The sequence below is a fragment of the Adelges cooleyi genome, unplaced genomic scaffold (assembly GCF_023614345.1).
Source record: "Adelges cooleyi isolate 19-005CV unplaced genomic scaffold, UGA_ACOO_1.1 ACOO_flye_CR_arks_rails_tigmint_CR_PRNA_376, whole genome shotgun sequence".
In the NCBI taxonomy this organism is placed as follows: domain Eukaryota; kingdom Metazoa; phylum Arthropoda; class Insecta; order Hemiptera; family Adelgidae; genus Adelges; species Adelges cooleyi.
Window position 1 is genome coordinate 6,913,239 of NW_026096053.1, and position 19,884 is coordinate 6,933,122.

The window sequence follows — 19,884 nt, forward strand, 5'->3', positions numbered from 1 at the left end:
CCCCATCCCATTAACAAATTGTTTTAAAATATAATTTAATATTTGGTTTGTTAATGACTGGATAGCAAAGGATTAATTGTTAACAGTCATAGATAATATTCAAACAATAAGAGATTTCACCAAGTTACTTGGTCCAATTATTTATACGCCTAAATATTGGTGTTAATTTATAGTTTATTGGTTATTGCATACTAATGCTTTATAAAATTAGAAGTTAATATAGTGTTTTTTAAGTTGTACATAAATTATAGTAATAACTGACTAATAATATATTGTTTGAGTGTGAGAATGTTAATTAAATTCTACGTAATTAATTAACTAGCAATATTATCGCCGATTGCTAGTTGCTCGTTGCCTATTTCTCTGATGTAAGAGCCGCCTTAGGTTTATTGACCTTGTAAGTTGCACCGACTTTGTAAATATAACGTTTTTAAACGCATCATTTTGAAATATATACAAAATGATGTATGTACAACTTTTGTCTTACACAAATTTATAAAATTGAGTCATTTCATGTAATTAATAATGAAATATTTACAATGAAAATGTAATTATTATTTATTTATGTTCGAAAAACAGATATGCAATTTTTTTTTGTGCAGTCCGATATTAAAGTTAGTTTGTTTTTACATTTACCTATATTCCTAGTAATATTATTCGTAATTTCTTATATGCTGTGATTAGCTCTGCCGCAATATTAGTGATAATTTAGTATACTTAACTACTTATGTAAAATATGTCGTTAAATAGGTTTGGGCTATTTTCAATGTTTTGTACATTACCAATTTATTTTTCTTATAAAAAGTGCTAATTGCAAAAAAAATAAAGTTTTAATTGGTAAAACCATAAATATTTAATTACTTATGTTATTATAGTTATTACATGTATCGTAAGAAAATATTTGTTTTATAAATTTAAACATAATAAGAAATAATTACACTATTAAAAATTTTAGTTTTTGTTCGTAACCTAATAATTTTGTAAGGACTGTTTTCATTGGTGATAAACATTAAACTGATGTATATTTAATATATACATAAATAAAATATACTTAATCTATGGTATATTGGTATATAGAATAAAAATTATGTTTTTGTATGGAATATTATATTTTTCCTCTTACCGATGACATTCCAAATTAGGTTCCGACTGATTTATAATTCGGATCAAATTTAAGTGAGAAATAATTTAAGTAATCAGTCGTAGAGTACTTATATAACTCAACCTTTAAATTATCTAAAAATTCTTTAATTTTTATTTGTATATTATATAACATAATCCCACTCGAATTGTGCTGTATCGTAATGTAACCTACAACTGGTCGAAAATGTCACTGATAAATAACCATATTTAGATTTTATCGGAAATGCTACTAAATTTGTTATCTGTTTAAAAATCGTCAAACATTTGGAAATAACATGTCAATCGTTAAATTACTTAATTTTAAAAGAATACTTATAAAAATGAATAATTCCAAAGCAAATTAAAACCTGATATCCATACCATCATGTATAAGTCACGTATATAATATGATCCATTTCAATTAGAAAAGCCAGAGTGTTGTTTATGATTAATCATATACTCCGGATGGAACTGGAGTCATTATATTATGTTAATGTTATTGACTCATGAAGAGTCTGGGGTATAATGACAACACTTTCGTCATTGTATTGTTTAGAAATATTATATTGAACTTGAAACCAAAATCCACCATAAAAAACACTAGACGCCTAATATAATATTTTTTTAAACAAACATTTATTATTGAATTTTCTTTTGGTGTCTTTAATAAATTAACAAATATACATTGTCTTTTAATTAGCAAAGCTCGTACAAAAATATGTTACGTTATGTATAATAAAAAAAAATTAGATATCAAAGACTATAATGTAGGTACTTAATACTGATTTATTATATTTTTCGGATTTATCAGTGTAAAAGGTAAAATTATTTCACAGATTTTCTCAACGTCCACTCTCGGTGAAAACGCGATCAGCCGTCTCTTCTTAATTCTGAAAAACAATAGATACAATTAAACAAATATTTTTAAAACTCTAATTATTGTCAAGTTTAATTGTGATGCGATAACATGATCTTTGATACAGCAAACATCGAACATATTTTTTAATATCATAAGTACTATTTATCGATTGAAAAGCATGAGTGAGAGATAACGTGCCAGTGCCGTTTGCGACTAAATATGTTTAGTGATCACATGTATACGTATATTTTTTATTAAGTATTGATATTAATTGCTATTAACGAGTGCTTTGTTTTTGCAAATATAATACGGCTTGGTCAATATCCTATACCTATGCTATTTACCCAAAACGATAATTTGTCTTTGATGTTATTGAAATTGCAAAGATATGATTTGCATGTTGTATTCTGGTCTCCTAAACAAAACAACAGAGCAATTTCATAATGTGTTGGTAATTGAACTGTAAACCTCAGACCTTCTTTTCATCGTACAGAACAAATACGGAATCTTTTGATTATTATCTATCTAACGATTTTTTTTTTGTGTGGCTAATACGTATAATTGTATAAACATATCCGGTTAGATAACTGCTCGCAGTAAGTAGACAATCTGTATGGACATACGTACCGTTTGAATTGTATGATGCCAAATCGCCCCATCTATCCAAAAACTCCAGCACTACACCGTTTGTCCAACCGAATCCTGTTTGTGGTGTGTATTCGCCGCCACCACCGGTCTCTCCTGAGGCTAATACGTCGTACTGAAACGAATGTCGTTAATTTCGCACCATAAGGTGTGTAAACGAGCACAATTATACCTTTTCGAACATCATCGATTTCTCGGCAAATCCTTTGTAATTGCTGTGCAGCCAAACCTCTGCTAATTTGAAAGCTTCTTGTTGCGCTAATTTCTGTTGCGTCCGGTCCAATCCTTGAATGATGAAGGCTTGTAATGGAGGCCAAGCATTTGGGAAGTCCCACTGTTGTGACGACGGGTACATTGACGTGGGTGTACCTGAAACACGAGACCAGCATTATCGGACCGTATTCGACATACCGTTGTGTATCTATTACCGTTGTATTTAATGCTGTAGTCGGGCTCGATAACGTGTTGATCTTTAAGATATCCCAAAACTTTGCTAGCCACTGATTTCTTAGGCATATCGTAGCTGCCCGTCCACAGGGGCACGATGTTAGACACGTAGAAATACTCCCGGCTTTTGTTGTTCATCGTGTCCCAATCGAACCATGCGCCTAAGTCGTTCCTCCACAATACCTGTATTGACAGATATTATGATAGAGAACTCGATCATCTATAAAATGTACTCTATACAAATCATATTACTTCTTGAATGCCTTTAAGGAATTCTCCTGCGATCGTTGCATATTTCTCTCCTCTCTTGATATCGCCAATCTGACTAAACCATGTGCTCAAAGTCAATGCGTTGACGTGCAAAATGCTGTTTAAATCGACTGGGATAATTTCTGGCGTGTGGATATCGAACAAATCACCTAAAAGAGATAAGCACAATAAATCAATTGTGTCATTCATTTTCTAATAACAAAACACTCACCGCGGTCACTGCCGTTGGCTGTGATAAACCATCTACTCGAAAAGTCCCAACCAGTTTCTGCGCCTGATTTAATATTAATGTAGAATTCGTCTTTCTCCTCTTCCGTGTTAAATTTTTCAGCTATTTCATAATCCTCTCTACACGTTGTGAAATCGTTAACTAAAAAGTACTTCAATAAATAAGACATTGCAAGTACCAACCTGTAAGATTCTGGTCGCGGTCCTCTAGATGGAGCATAATACCGAGCCATATTATAGGTCTTACCGTCTTTTTTAAAAGTATACATTCGATTTTCCAACCAGAAATATAATTCACTTTCCAAGTCCTAAAACATTATTTTAATATCATTTTCAATTAGATCTAATTTATGAACTTGGCTGAATAAGCTATACTTACAGGCAAAACGGATTTAACATAATCAAAGTCATTTGTTGCTTGGTAGTAGGCTAGTACCATCAAAATGAGCATTGGCGGTTGAGTTCTATTCAGGTAATAAACTCTGGAACCATTGGGCATGAAGCCAAACCTGTTTACCATTGATATGATATTGTCGATTACTCCTTGAGCAGTCTTCCTCATATCACACAGTAGAAGTCCTCTGACGATCCAATATGTGTCCCAATAATAAAGTTCCCTAAACCTACCACCTGGTATAACGAAACCATTGGGCACCCAAATCAACGAATACTTATCCGGGTGGGATTTGACGTCGTCTTTTACTTTTCTTGCCAGGGTCTTCCACACATGGTTTAAAGAATATGCCCATTGTTTATAATCCTGATCACGAATCCTGTTGCCAATAGATGGGTTCTCGGTGAAGTCACTGGGAACCCATTCTTCTAATTCATCGCCATCTACAAAGTTTTCATCGACGAATTTACTTAGTTCTGCATTAGAAGGTACTTGGTTGTTGTTGTACTGCTTTAACTTGTAGTACTTTTCCAAGATTTCTGATTCAGTGTATTTTAGTTTTTTATCAACGAACGTCTTCGAATCCGGATATATTCCGGACATTTGTACGTCGTGCATGAGTTCGCTTTCACAGTAGATTTGACTAATAAAAAAAATCGAAATTATTCGTTATAATTTAGATCACAATTATAATCCCATATTTTAATTGGCGGTGTATAAAAAGTGATAACATTTTGCTCAGAAATAGTTATCATTTTATTTCTTTCAAATCTAACATATAATGTTTTGAGTGTAATGTATAAAGTTTTTTAATGAGGCATTCTAAAAACTATAATTATTAATTACAATTTGCGTAATTTTATTTTACTTAAATTGTTCATAATAAATTACATTTTTGTTGCAGTTTAGTGAATTGAGACATACCATCTCAATAACACATTTTAACTGTGATTGTTGTCACATTTAGTTAACTATATATTATATATCTCCCGACTATCCGATTGATACACAAAATGTGTTCTCAATGGGTATTTATTTTGTACGTTTTTTTAGTATAAGGGAAGACAGCTTTTTTAGCTCATAAATAATGCAATATTTTACGCGAGAAATGATTTGAATTAAATATAATAGATCATTTTAAACATCAGTATACAGTATAATTTAAATAATCGATTCAAATATATGGATTGCAAAGTCATTTACTTTTTTATTGTGTTTATGGCTTTATCTATACCTATTAAACTTTATGTTATGTTTTACAATAAAGTAGGTATCGTATTTTAATTTACATTCTAAGCTTAACTAGTTAATTTTATAAATTAGTCAAAATGCAATGTGTGTATCGGTAATACCAGAAATTAAAGTATATTGATTTATAAATAAGGACAAACCGATTTTAAGAATTCATTAAAGTTGTAAAATAATAATATATTTTTAATCTTATTTTATTACTTATAAACAATTTTCCTAAACCAAAAGAAAAACGTGTACCTTTTTTGCTTATACTTGTAGGCACATATTTTACTATATTTTTCAATACTTAGACAATTGTTATCTTTATCCCTTATACGTAAAAGAAGTATGGACTTCGTTTTTTAATCTTAAAGTTAAATAGATAATTTTATTATGAACTGCTTAAGCCTTATGCACTTTTACCAAGTAATTGCTAACCTGAGAGGGAACTTTTTGCGCACTACTTCCTCCAAGTTATGCACTAGGATCGCAACTACAAAGCGAACCCTGTATAATTTTAATGTAATTTAGAGTTAACAAAAACTATTTCTAGTAAAAAATTGTTAAATGTTAACTGTGATAAAAATTTATTTTTATTATAGTAAATAACAATGTATGTACCTTTGACATGACGGTTGTAGTCCATTGCGAACATGAAAAAATCCTCTTGTTAAGTAAACAAAGTCTTGAGCTCTGGCTTCTATATAGTAAACTTGTGCCAAGCACAAGACCAATAAGTAAATTTGCATACTTTCCGAGGGTTTAAAGGAGTAAAAATGTAATAATGGTAAAGAAATAATTGAGTTTCGTTTACTAATTGTGCGATCACAATAATATTGTCATAATATTGAGTCGCAGAAAAAAAGTGCGCGAAGACTATACAAAAACAGAAAATCACAAATTAAAAAAACAATTAATGTTTGTACTTTGTTTTTATTTAGTCTTCGCGAGCTTTCGGTAGGACTTGCACGATTCGACTGTACGAATGACCATCGTACATTGAGCCTTTATCGAAACACAAGACCCAATGCTAATGTTGTCTAATAATTCATTAGGCAGATAGTGTACGGCGGTAACCCTTCACATGTGATAATTTGTGCAAATACAAGCAGATAAATATGTGCGGTAGGTGTATCTACACGTTTGCCATATTGTATAAAGAATAGCGATTGTTGACTATTCTCTGTACTCCTAATCTTTTTTCTTTTCCGTTTCAGTTTTTGTTTTCAATATATACATGCATGTTAAAAATTTCGACAATATAGGGAAGCAAATTAACCGTCTATTGTAATTTTCGCACAACCTTGTTCGCACTCCGCGGCTGTGCACGTTTCGTGGTTCTATTTAAACGTACAAATGACTATACATACTTATTTGTTTGTTGGCCTATCAGTTACGGTTGTCTGGGTTAGTACAGACCTACGGCTACTCGAAGGCGCATACATCATGTTTTGATATTTCAGTGTGCTAGTCGTATCTAGATCTAGACTGTTGGTTTTTGCGCGGTTGTACAATTATTACAGTTAAGGTTAAATGTTTCAAAATACACCTTACAGCTATACTGTAAAGATTGACCTTTAATTAATGAACTCAAATAACGTCGGATTAGATTGTAACTCAATATCCATACTTAGTATGACACTCGAGATAGATGAATACACTCGAGACGTAACCATATTATTTAAAAGAATACTAAACATAGCAAACGCATTATTTAATTATAGTTCAACGTAAAAATGTATTATTTTTATTTCGATGCGCAACTGAGAAGGTACTATTAGTATTGGTTTTACAACGATGTGTGTGTTTTTTTAATTAGGTTTAAAATTTTTTTGTCTGGACCTACATTAACTTTTTAACCAATGAACCCATTTATTTGTGTAGTAAATGAACATAAAAAAACACTTTATAGGTCAAACATTTTTAACAAATTTACCCTTTTCCAATCAAAAATTTAACTTAAAGTTATTATTCCAACTATAAATTTGTTGTGTCCCCAATAATTATTATAGTTGGTCAAATTGTAATAATAATATATTTGTATAATTAAAAATCTGAAAAAATTCTGAAATGTGTGTCATCATCAGAAAACTTAGATGACACATTTATGGTAAAAAAGTTGAAACGAAACTTCTAACGAAAAAAAATTGATCGCATAAATGTTCTCAATATTTTCGTCACGAAATTTGCATCGAAAAATTCGCAAAAAAATAACACTAGTGTATCTTGAATCTTAATGCATATAAGTGCCATGAATTTTATCAGATTTATCGGTTGATCAGGTTCACTAAAAAATTCAGAAAACGAAATTTGCAAAATATACAGTTTAAATTTGGCAAAAATGGTCCTAGGTTATGTACTTTCGAATAGTTAGTAAGCAATTTAATTTCATTTGGGAACATTTTTTACATAGAAACCCAACCATATGTCCTATCTGTATACTGGTGTATACTTGCTGATTATCGGCAATTATCTGAAAACTACACGTTGGACAGTTACGGTTAGTGGTTGATCATGTTACCCAAAGTAATTATTATAACTAACCGGTACCTAACACAAAAATATACATATATATTATTCTCCCGATTTACTTTAATATACGTTTTATAACGTAAATCATTAACAAAAGTATTTGTTCGTTACGTTTTTTTTTCAAACAGCTTACACGAAATAATTGAATGAAATGAACAATACCTCAATGCTTACTCGCATTGTTTATTTTGTTATTTTGAGTCTTTTATTTTTGTACGAACGAACGTTTTCTTTATTAATTTTTAACCATTAAATTTTAACCTATTATGTACATATGTGTTTTATACTTTGCTGAAAATCGAGAAACAAATATATGTACTTGTTGTTTATGAGTGTCTAATTAAGTAATTTATAAGCAATTTTAAATAAATGGCGGCTATCTCATAACCAAGCTGCAGGACTTTAATAATGCCTTCAAAAGAGAAGTGGTTGTACCATATTGCTTAGTATTGTTTGAAACAATAATATTTTGTCTAATTATAGTAGTATACGGTGAGTGGTAAATGAAGGGTATAGTTGCATATATTTTGTTGTTTGAGCAATATCTAATTGTTTTAGGATAGCCGTTAACGTCTTAAAAGTTTAATTTTTTTTTTAATCCTTTCATTGATGACATAAACCATGTACTATAATTATTGCTTTCTTTATTCAGATAAATCTTAAAAATAATATGGAGTATTGGAATAACTCAATCTAATTGTTTTAATAATTTATCACGGACCACGGTATTGCAATTAATACAAGTACATACAATATCACGTAGATAGATACTAAATAGGTTCTTTTAAAAATCTATGTTATTAAAACTAGGTCAGGTTCTTGTTATAAATAATTGAATTAACAATATAATTAATCTATACTTTTTCGTAGTGTACACAATAATCAATTTAACGTAAGGCACTCATTTTCTTTGAAAACATTATAACTTTGTAGTTTTTCTTTGTGTATACATTTTAGTTTATGTTATTTTACAATTTTAGGAAGTATTTAAGACATTTTCTCAAAAAAACTGAAAATTAACTAAGGCAATTTTCACTTTTCTTTAAACCATATTATTGTCCATCGAATATATAATTTCTTGAAAAAAAGAGAACGCTAAATTTTATAACTTAGCTTTTAATAGTTTGTTTTGTATTAACCACCATTTATTTTGGACAGTGTTTCAATTTTTTATTTTTTATTAAAGTAAAAATTTCATAAAGTTGTCAGTTTCCGAAGTAAATTTTATAGGAGGATAGGGTAAATATATTGTAATATATTTTTTTATGTATACATTTCTAGTGTTTTTCATACGATATTTTATTTACATACCTGTAATTTATTATTACATTATTAATTTATTCTCATAACATGAATGTCTGATATGGTATACTGTATCACTATAGGCAACCTGGTAGACAGGTAGTCCGCTTTATATTTTAATAAATGTTGTTCTCTCTTATTCTCTAGTACTTATTAAAAAAATATTTTCATATAAAGAATAATCTTAAATATATTTTAGATAAGGCACTCAGCCGTATTGCACTTTATTTAATTCATAAATTCAGTTTTGTGCTCAACAACTCACCATTACCTTACTTATTATTGTCATAATTACCATTAATAGTATAATTGCCATTAATTGCAAATCCCAATATTAAGTATGTAAACAATACGTATTCGTGTTTAAATTGATTAATATTTTGTTTATGTCTAAATTTTTTTGCGCTGTATATAATATGTTAAATGTCGTACGTTTACTATATTATGAATCAATTGCACAGTAATTATATTGTGAATACAGCTTAAAGTTAGACATTATGTCGTTATAGTATTTTCTTTATTGCTTTTTTTTTTTAATTGTTTACATGTTTTTATATTGACATAATTCTTAAAACATAACATTTTTCTTACTTCCTTAAATAAATATAAAAATTGTAATACTTAGAACAAGTCATTAAGGTTTGTAAAATTGTATTTCTTCGACTGATACAGATAATATATTACACCCGTTAAAAACAATTGTTACATACACATATGTGTATTCTATAAAACAGGGGAAAATAATTATGCAGAGAAATTGTATATTTGATTAATTTGAGGTTAATTACTTTATGTAGGTTATCTAAATTAGCACTAACTCATTAGCATTGCACTTATAAATGAAGTGTATATTTAATTTCGAACACCTAAACGATAAGTTTTTCGAGGACAATTGGAAATTCGCACATAGTCCAGCAAAAAAATTCGTTTAGGTTGTCTTAATTTATGTACACCTTTATGAATTGTAATGCCTCAAAATCTAATTTTAAGTACAATTCACAAGCCATCAATTATGTTTGAAAGGAAGTATGAGTTTATTTTATTCAAATTACAACTACTTAAACGTTTTATTGTAAAAATAAACCTCCAAAAATAAACTCCAGGAAACCTTATTCTGTTCTTGTGTAGTCGCCCGTACAGTTCGTATAACTGTATATCATTTACAAAAGAAGCTTAGATCAAACTAAGTCACAGATAAATGTTTTGTTAAATTGTGTTCTAAGATATAAATGTAAATGTGTAATGTTTTATAAAGGCGAATTTTATAAGAAACCTAAGAAGAGGCAGCATTGGCCCCTAATAAAACGCTTAAGCAAAAATAAAAATAAAGTTTTAAAACTTACTATGCAAATTTGCAGTCTTTTTTATTTTCATTTGAAGCATGGAACGAAACCATTTGAGAATTTTGTGATGAAAAGTATATTGTCGAATAAGTCGTTTAATTGATGACTTTTATTTTGGACGCCTCGGTCACATAATAATTTAGAAACATTCTTTAAGTCACGCCAAGCACTGTGTATCAGTATAAAATAATAACTGTTTAAGTATTATCGAACTTTGTATATCTAGTTTCAAATGATTAATCACAGTATATGTCTACACATTGACCTAGTATCGGTCTAGCAACAATGCATGGTATTATATTCGATAAGTTTGAAAGTGTCGTACTTATTTATAATATGCTATACTTACCTGTGTAGTTCAACGAACTTGAATTGTAGTAGTTTTACCTCCATCATTCGTATAAAGCTTATTCATAATACAATTATAATTTCATTAGTTTTCTTTATTTCCATTTTTTAATTTTCCACGCACTATTATAAACTATAATACGTATAATTTAGCACAAGTTTTATGGGTTGATACTTAATAGTATTTTTTCAATAAGTAAAAATCTTGAGTATTCAATTGAAATTAGCACCGATATCTGTGAGCAATCAAAACGTCGGTATCGTTGCAAAATGTATATTTACTTTTCATTTTAACGCGAACAATTTATAAGTGGGTCAAAGTGGATCAATAAAAATATTAAATATATACTATTAAGATTTTATTCGATTAATATTACAAGTGCATTAATATAATCATAATAATTCCTACAAAAAAAAAAATGAATAGTATAAAATACTATTCATTTTATTTAGTTAATTAACAGTTAAAATTCATAAAATTTAACTAGGTCAAATTTTCACGACATCTTTATTTTGTCCAATTAACTCTGTATACTTTTCTTATTTGCATAAAATACTTTTAATTACACAAGTTACATTTAATGTTCGAATCAAACTAATTTTTATTCTTTGTAGTTGGTAGTCGAGATATTCTGGTTCAACACGGCTGGTTATTAGTTGGCCTATATAAAACGCCTTAAAATTACGATCATATTTCAATGAGATTTGATCAATTAACATTATGCTAAAGTTATAACAGGGTTTAATTATAGTCAACAGTTATATTATATTACATACGTTATGCTAAAATGTCATAGCCAATAATCAAACATTAATTTAATTGGAATTAAAACAGGTTTTAATTGTCGTCGGCAGTTATATTATATTACTCACTAACGGAACCCGTGTTATTTTTACTGTGCTTATTTAATACACAAAACAGTTTAATAATATAATATGATCTTGAGTATCACTAAAAATATGCGGTATTAACATTGATTGAAAAACCAAAAATTAAATAAATAAAAATATTATAGAAACAATGCAGCGTTATCCTATCCACATGAGCGCATTTAAATCGATTAATGCAAAAAAGGCCCTTTATTATGCTCCTTGGTTCATAACTTTAAACTTTCGGAAAAACAAATACCCTTTTTCGTAGTACGTTATAAGAATGTATTAAAATTCAATACCTATGTTAATTTTTTTTTATGAGTTTGAATTCTAGTAACGTGACTCACGTCACTACGAGGTCATTGTAAACATACATCGATGCTTTTAGAAGATGTCAACAAGAAAACTAAATAAGCTCTTTTTCGTTATAATTGGATTAAGGCCCTTTTTACATTAATCAATTAATTTAAATTAACCGTTAATAGTATAAGTTATTAAAATGACGCTTCCTAATAATATCAAATGTATCCTGCATTATTTCTCTTGGATACAATTTGAATAAATATCTATTTATATATAAAGGCAGTACCACTCGCACTAGACCACAGATTTCCGTAATAAATAATGGGCGTATCTTATTAAAATAGTGTTTGGGCGCACCTGATAAAAACTAAACGTTTACCACTTAGGATATGTAGTTCTCAAAAGGTGTAATGACGACATAATTTACCATGTGTCGATCAAAAGTTTTGCTACACCCCCTCACCCATCAAATCTGAAGTGACACCACTAAGTTTAGTATAGGCGGTTTTTAATGAAAATTTAATTTAAAACCAAGTTGTCTTTATTCATAAATCATTTTATATCAGAGCCTATTATAGCTTTTTTTTTTTGCACTATTTATCTGTATATTATTAGTCAGTTTTAAATCCTCTTTTAGTCCTAATTTAGTGGTCATAAGATATTGGCGACACTACACTGTAAAAAAACATTATTCTTGCACGTATATAATAAAATGTTTTTACAGGTTTTCGATAGGTTTTTATTAAAAATATAAAAAAAGTGAATTTAATAAATTAAAAAAAAAAAACTACGAGTATTATAAAGGTATCGATTAAAACAGACGATTTAAGGTATAATATACAACTATTTATTATTTGTTACCTAACATTTTAAAACTTTACTACCATACAAATAAAACAGAACGTACATTTTTTAAACCTAAAATCACAGCCGAGTTAAATTATTAATGAATTAAATAAAAACAGAAAGTGAACATTTATAAATATTATAATAATTAATAAACAGTCTAAGCGCTTTGAGCGACATTTGAGATTTGCCCTTTTTTAACCCAAGACTTTAATATAATAATTTGTTCAATCTCTAGTCTATTTATTATTTAATTATCAAATAATAACGTTATAACTATATGCTACTGGATTAATCCTCACACGCGAAAAGTTAATTAGAATTCTAAAATATTTATAGCTACATGTTATATTGGATGTGCTGCTGGTTAAACAATAATGACTTGCAATCGTCAATTGTAGAAGCTACATTAATAATTTTCGGGAATATGCATTGTCTTAGACAAGCATGATTAAAAAAAAAAATCATATTATTATAAATAATATAATACACTCGTTTGTTCTTTGGTTTCTTCACCTTGGCTATAATATCGATTGACTTTTTACCCATTATCGTTTGTTAGACTTCTATTGTATTGTTGTCGTCATCATTTACCTCGAGTAGTGAATACATTTCGATTATTACACATTTGTATTTTACATACATATTTTTACACATATAATAAATATTATAATTAATTACTATACAAAAAATGTAGTCCAATATTAATATTCTGCGGGATTCGGTGGACAATCTTCTCCCCAACATTGTACATAGCCATCGTCATCGTCGTTACTCTGTCGCGGTTCTTCATCAACACTTGATGACGTTGCAGTCGATGGATAAATTATTTGAACTTTTTCTTTTTCACAACAAGAATAGATAAATCCTTCGTCACACTCCATCCGTTTGGTTTCGACCATATCGTACTGCTTGCAACCCTTGACAGCCCAAGAGTTTAATTGACAACCGGTATCCCAACATTTTTTTTTATCCTGGTCATCGGGTTCACTATTTAGCTTGGATGCGCTTGTAGAAGAAGACTTGTTTTCAGTTATGTCTTTGCTGCAGCAAGAATAGACAAATCCTCCGTCACAGTTACTCCGTTTGACTTCCATCATATCGTATTGTTCACATCCTCTGACCGCCCATGATTTCAGTTGACAACCCGTGTCCCAACATGTTTTTTTAGGTTCCTGTTCTAATTTTGAATTTGTCGTAGCTGCAGACAATCTGGGTTCGATGTTGTCTGGGCTGCAGCATCTATAGACGAGACCTTCGTCGCACTGAGTTTGGTTGACTTCGACCATACCGTATTGTTCACATCCTCTAACCGCCCATGATTTTGGTTGACAACCAGTGTCCCAACAAATTCTTTTTGGCTCCTCGCTTGGTTTAGGATTAGAATCCGCCGAAACTGCAGACATGATTTTTTCGCTTTTTTTTTTGCTACAACAAGAATAAATGTACCCCTCGTCGCACGTCATCCGTTTGATTTCAACCATGTCATACTGCTCGCATCCAGTAACCGCCCACGATTTTGATTGACAGCCGGTGTCCCAACAGGTTTGTTTCGGCTCTTGGTCGAGTTTCAAATTCGACTCTGCTACATCAGTAGATTGGATACTTGCGATTTTGTTTTTACTACAGCAAGAATAAACGTAACCTTCTTTACACGTCTCTCGTTTGATTTCAACCATGTCATACTGCTCGCATCCAGTAACCGCCCACGATTTTAATTGACACCCGGTGTCCCAACAAGTTCGCTTCGACTCCAGATCGAGTGCATTCGACGCGACCGAAGATGGATTTTTTTCAACTATCTTTTTACCACAGCATGAATAAATGAAACCTTTGTCGCAGACCACTCGTTTCACTTCGGTCATGTCGTACTGTTCACAGCCTTTTACAGCCCATGACGACAGTTGGCAACCAGTGTCCCAACAAGCTTGTTTCGGTTCTTGATCGAGTGTGTTCGTCGCGACCGAAGACAGTTTTTGCTCAACTCTATCTTTACTACAGCACGAATAAATGAAACCTTTGTCGCAGACCACTCGTTTCACTTCGGTCATGTCGTACTGTTCACAGCCTTTTACGGCCCACGACGACAATTGGCAACCGGTATCCCAACAGGTTTTCTTTGGCTCCGCTTCCGACTTAGAACCCACATCAGTATAGAACTTTTGTTCCGGACTACAGCAGGAATAAACGAATCCGTCGTCACACGACGCCCGTTTTACTTCGACCATACCGTACTGTTCACATCCCGTGACCGCCCACGATTTCAATTGGCAACCGGTGTCCCAGCATTTTCTTTTGAGCTGACTTTGGGGTTCTCCACTCGAAGTCGACAACTGAGTTTTATCGCTTTTTTTCGGACCGCAACAAGAATATATAAAACCGTCGTCACACGGCGTCTTTTGGATTTCTACCATACCGTACTGTTGACATCCCGTGACCGCCCACAAGTTTAGCTGACAACCGGTGTCCCAGCACGTTTTTTCCGACAGTTGCTGGTCGGATTTTGTAATGATGTCTATCGCAGGACTAATGTTTTCACTTTTGCTACAGCAAGAGTACACGTAACCTTCGTCGCACGCGGCACGGTTGATTTCGACCATGTCGTAGTGCTTGCATCCCACCCATGATTTGGATTGGCAGGCCGTATCCCAACAATCGCCATGTATAAAGGTGATTGTTAACGAAACACTTATTATAAATAAAATAAACTTACTCATAACGTGAGTTCGAAGAACACACGAATCCAAATAGTGTTTCAAGCGATTCGCGTAAACGATTATTGTCGATTCAATGAAGTTTACAATTTCGGCAAAAAAAAATGTTTAAAACTATCAGTAGCATAACAATATAACATACACTAATGCAACAATAAACCAGTTTGCTGTTTGGAAGTTTGTATAGTGCATATGAGGTACACTGAGCTCACGCATTCCGCTCTCCGTCCCACCTAGTGGCTGGCGTTCGCTATCCACTACCTTCCCAATGCATATTGCCTCTTAATGGTCCATTATATAAGAATAAACTATGGACGGTCATGCCCCTTCTCTTGTCCGTATAGCATGACGATCGAACTAACCGATTGTATGGTTACCTCTCAAAGACAATTTTATAATATGCAAAATCCGCAATAATAACATCTCGTCTCAAATAATGTCCAATCTTATGAAACAAGTGCTTATTACAAGCTAATTATCTGAGAAAGAGCAAGATTAACTCTCGCTACATCCATTAAAAGAAAACATTATATTGTTTTTAGACTAATTTTAATAGCACATTGATAAATTGAAAAAAAAAAAATTATAAATTATAGATTGTTTTTATAATACTAAATCACGACACCTATAGTAAAACCTTATTTTCTACTTTTTATCAAACAGGTTATGAACAGAAAATTAAGAGAAGGTCACATAAGTACATTGTTGTTTGTACATGTCTATAATTATTATTATGTATAGCTTATACTTTCTATAGTTGGGCAAATAGCCAACATACCTGTAGCTAATTAAATGTACGCTAGAAAATACCTACGTTAAATTTAATCTTCTTTGTTTCACGGCTCTTTGAGTACATTTGTGGTCATTATTAGACTTTGCCAATTGTCTCACACTGTCCTACTGGACACTAGTGTCACAGTATATACTCCGTTTATTTGTTGATTATATCTGTTTATAAAAAAGTAAAAACTGTAATAAAATAAACTGAAATATTACTCCATAAGAATTTCAAACTTGTTTACAGTGTCCGCCCTAGGCCGAGGCAAGGTGGGGAAAGTACCTCCTCAAAATTAGTTTCGTCAAGACAATAATATTTGTAGATGCCCATTCGTGAAAATGTTCTCCCCGCTATGCCCTACCAGAAAAATATCTCTGAAGCTACTACTTCTTACTGACATACAGTAATCGTGTAAATTTGGATTGGCTGGGTTGAGTACCCACACATTATATAATAATATAACAATTTATCGAAAATGATCTTTGTTATACACATTACTATTATTATGCGTAAACATGTCATCATACTTTCTGAATTATGTAAAATAGTTTATTTGGTAATATAGCTATAGTATTGTTATTTAAAACCAACATAATGAATAAAAAACGATTTGAATAGCTATTTTGTTGAAAAAAAAATATTTTAATAATTTTTAAATGAATAATAAATTGCTAAATTGCTTACTAATATTTTATTCAAGATAATCATAATATTTTCAACATGGCTTTATAATATTATAATATAAAATAATCTTATATTTTATTATTTGTATGAGTTTATTATATACGGGTATTTTTAAAAACATTTAACTTGACCTCGTATGTATATTTATTTATTTATTTATTTTTCAAAACAGTATATTGACTCATTTAAGGTATTTATTGATATTAATCATGCTTGTTGTCAATACTTAAAATACACTAAAATTTGACTTGGTATTTTATGCATTTCAGACGTTTAATATTTAGGTAGTAGGTATTCTGTACAATAATGTTTCATTATGACATTCACAAAACGAAAACTCTGTCAAAATATTAAACCTACCTACGTCCTACCTTGACCTTTAAATAAAATTACATTATCTGTGAACTTTTTATTTCACGCTTTAACTACAAAACATAAATGAAACAAAATAGACTATCCAGTTGTGACACAGAATTAAAAATAAGTAATAATAATACAAATATTCATAAAATGCAGTACACTATTATTACCAAGTTAGTCAGTAATCACTTAAGTCCAGTTTTTAAGGTGAGTGATAATTTTAAAGGACTAACTGAGATTACAGTGATTTTCAATTTTTTGTTTTTTAATTTTACAGAAGAGTAAAATATATACCTTCGAGGTGAAAAATACAATGTGAGACAAGAAATATAATTAGAAATCATTGTGTTGTTCTATTTATAGAATAAATTAATATTGTTTAATAGTTATTAGTCTATCGGATAGACTAATAACAAATTATGGGATAGACTCTATCCCATAATTGCCATTGCATAATATAACTCAACTAACACCATGTATGTAATTTACGCTGTCTTAACATAACGTTAATCTAACTACCAGATTTTAGTAAAAGTTCTTGACTAATACAATTTATTAGTCAAAAGCAAAAATTATTTATTACTAAATATGATTACGCTAATTGGAATAAATTTCAGTTTCATAATTACATTATTATTATATCTACAATAAAGTAATAATAAACACCAAAATATTTTGGACATTACATGGCAGTTTAATAGGAATTAAAGGTAATGAATGTCGACAATAATAAAAAATAACGACCTTATAATATTAACACATATGATGTAGTGTTCGAAGCAAAAGTTTGAGATTATGTTTCAAATATAATGGACCAATATTTACAAACAACTAAATGGTGTTTTATTTAAAAAAAAAAAAAGTTAATAGGCAAATAATAAATACTTTAAATCATACTCTCAATACAGTATCAACCTGTTTTATACAGCTGTAAGCGAGAAATAAAATGTATTGCTATCTAATAAAAAATCTAATATAAATACATTATATTTAAAATTAAATTACATCCATAAAAAGATATTTATTTTTTTATTAGTGTTGGCTATACATTTAACGAGAAAATTATAATCGTACTATTTGCAGATTTCTTTTTTTTTTTTATCGAGCACAAAAAAAATATTAACTTAGCTTGCCTGTTAATGATTTTTTACGCAGAGCCCAATGGAATAGCTTTCGAAAATATGTGTGTTTGTGTTGATTAACTTTGCCATAACGTATAATCATCATTAGTAGTTAATATAATAGATTAGAAATGTTTTGTTGTCCTCTATCTGCAAGTTTATAGTTTTTTTAAATATTTTAAATCAAGCAACTGAAGTCTATGAACACAGAAAAGACAATGGTAATTCTGATCAAGTCATGTTAACGTCTGACAAAATTGTGTTCTTTGTTCTAGATTTGCCGGAGGCTATATCAAGTAATATTAAGTGTAGTATTTTTTTTACAAAATTATACAATAATGCCATCGCAGACCGCAGTTCAGATTTTTCAAATTAACTGTAATTTAAAAAGAAAACAATCGTTTTTATTCTTTGCCTAATCATACTATATAGATGTAGTTGCCCCGACAATGAATAATCAAGATATCTTCGCTCACTTCTTCTTACGCCTCCTTACATACCAAATTGTCTACACTTGGTTAAATATTCTTTCCTTTTCTCATTTTTTTTCGCTATATGTATATTATCTAAACCACCTTAGTCTATTTTCTTTAATATTTTGTACTTCTTCCCTAATTTTATCCAACTTAGTTACTGTACACAATTTATAATACTCATCTTCATTAACTTTTTCATTTCGATTGTTCTTTATATGTATAGTTATAATTTATAATGCCAAACACAAGTTTTTGTGTTTTATCGTATCGACCTCACTAGTTAGTGGGTTCATAAAAATGTCTACCTATTGTTAACTCGTTTTACCTCATCTCGCTTTATTTTACTTCCACCTATTTTGATTCTTTTGTAAACCTAATCTAAGATTGTACATTTCTAAACTCTTATGTACTAGGTACTTACTTTCCAATAATTTCTCTGCCTTCAGCTCTATCCCTTTCTCCATTATACTGTTACTATAGTTTATTCCCTAAGGACTCTTATTGACTAAAACTAAGTCATCTGCAGATATCAACACGCTATTGTGTCTTCTCGTAGTTTTTATTTTTCAATTTAATAGTTACATTTTGGTCCACACCATGTTAAAAAACGGAAAAAAATGATTTTTTGAACTTAACTAACAATTTGAATAATTATTATCGATAGAAACTCTTCGAGGAGACACAGTTCTAATACCCGTTTTTTAAACACGTTAACGATTACCGATTGGTATAATAACGATTTTTTGTAGTATTCAAATTTTAATTTTTCCACTTTAAAAATGAGAAATTAAATTTTAAATTGTTTCTCTATATGCGCGTTGATAAGGTTGTCCTATTTAAACTGTTAAAAGAGTGATTTACTCCACTATTGTAAGTGCGGTGGAGGACAATATATTTTCATTTATATTCCGCGTGCTACAAACAAAGAAAACACATTTAACCGTGGCGGCCTCATAAAGCACATTAAACTATTAACGACCTCTATAGAGCTGTTTTGCTCGTCCCA

General features: G+C 30.3%; 2 protein-coding genes across 4 annotated transcripts; both read right to left on the minus strand.

Moving 5' to 3' along the window:
* Positions 1-1,736: 1,736 nt before the first annotated feature.
* LOC126840915 (trehalase-like) lies at positions 1,737-6,216 on the minus strand. 3 transcript variants are annotated; one of them, XM_050576928.1, is made up of 10 exons: positions 5,820-6,216; positions 3,951-4,608; positions 3,755-3,879; positions 3,555-3,691; positions 3,326-3,492; positions 3,055-3,256; positions 2,799-2,995; positions 2,609-2,741; positions 2,326-2,396; positions 1,737-2,012 (listed from the first exon to the last, which is right to left on the minus strand). In XM_050576928.1, the coding sequence occupies exons 1-10, from the start codon at positions 5,945-5,947 to the stop codon at positions 2,007-2,009; spliced, it is 1,824 nt and encodes a 607-aa protein (XP_050432885.1). In that variant the 5' UTR covers positions 5,948-6,216; the 3' UTR covers positions 1,737-2,006. The 3 variants fall into 3 exon arrangements, with proteins under 3 accessions (XP_050432885.1, XP_050432884.1, XP_050432886.1); XM_050576927.1 differs by having other exon boundaries at positions 2,313-2,396; XM_050576929.1 differs by lacking the exon at positions 2,326-2,396 and having other exon boundaries at positions 5,820-6,215.
* A 7,140-nt stretch (positions 6,217-13,356) lies between these two features.
* On the minus strand, positions 13,357-15,685 carry LOC126840198 (uncharacterized). The gene has a single exon (XM_050575788.1). The coding sequence runs from the start codon at positions 15,460-15,462 to the stop codon at positions 13,450-13,452; it is 2,013 nt and encodes a 670-aa protein (XP_050431745.1). The 5' UTR covers positions 15,463-15,685; the 3' UTR covers positions 13,357-13,449.
* Positions 15,686-19,884: the final 4,199 nt, after the last annotated feature.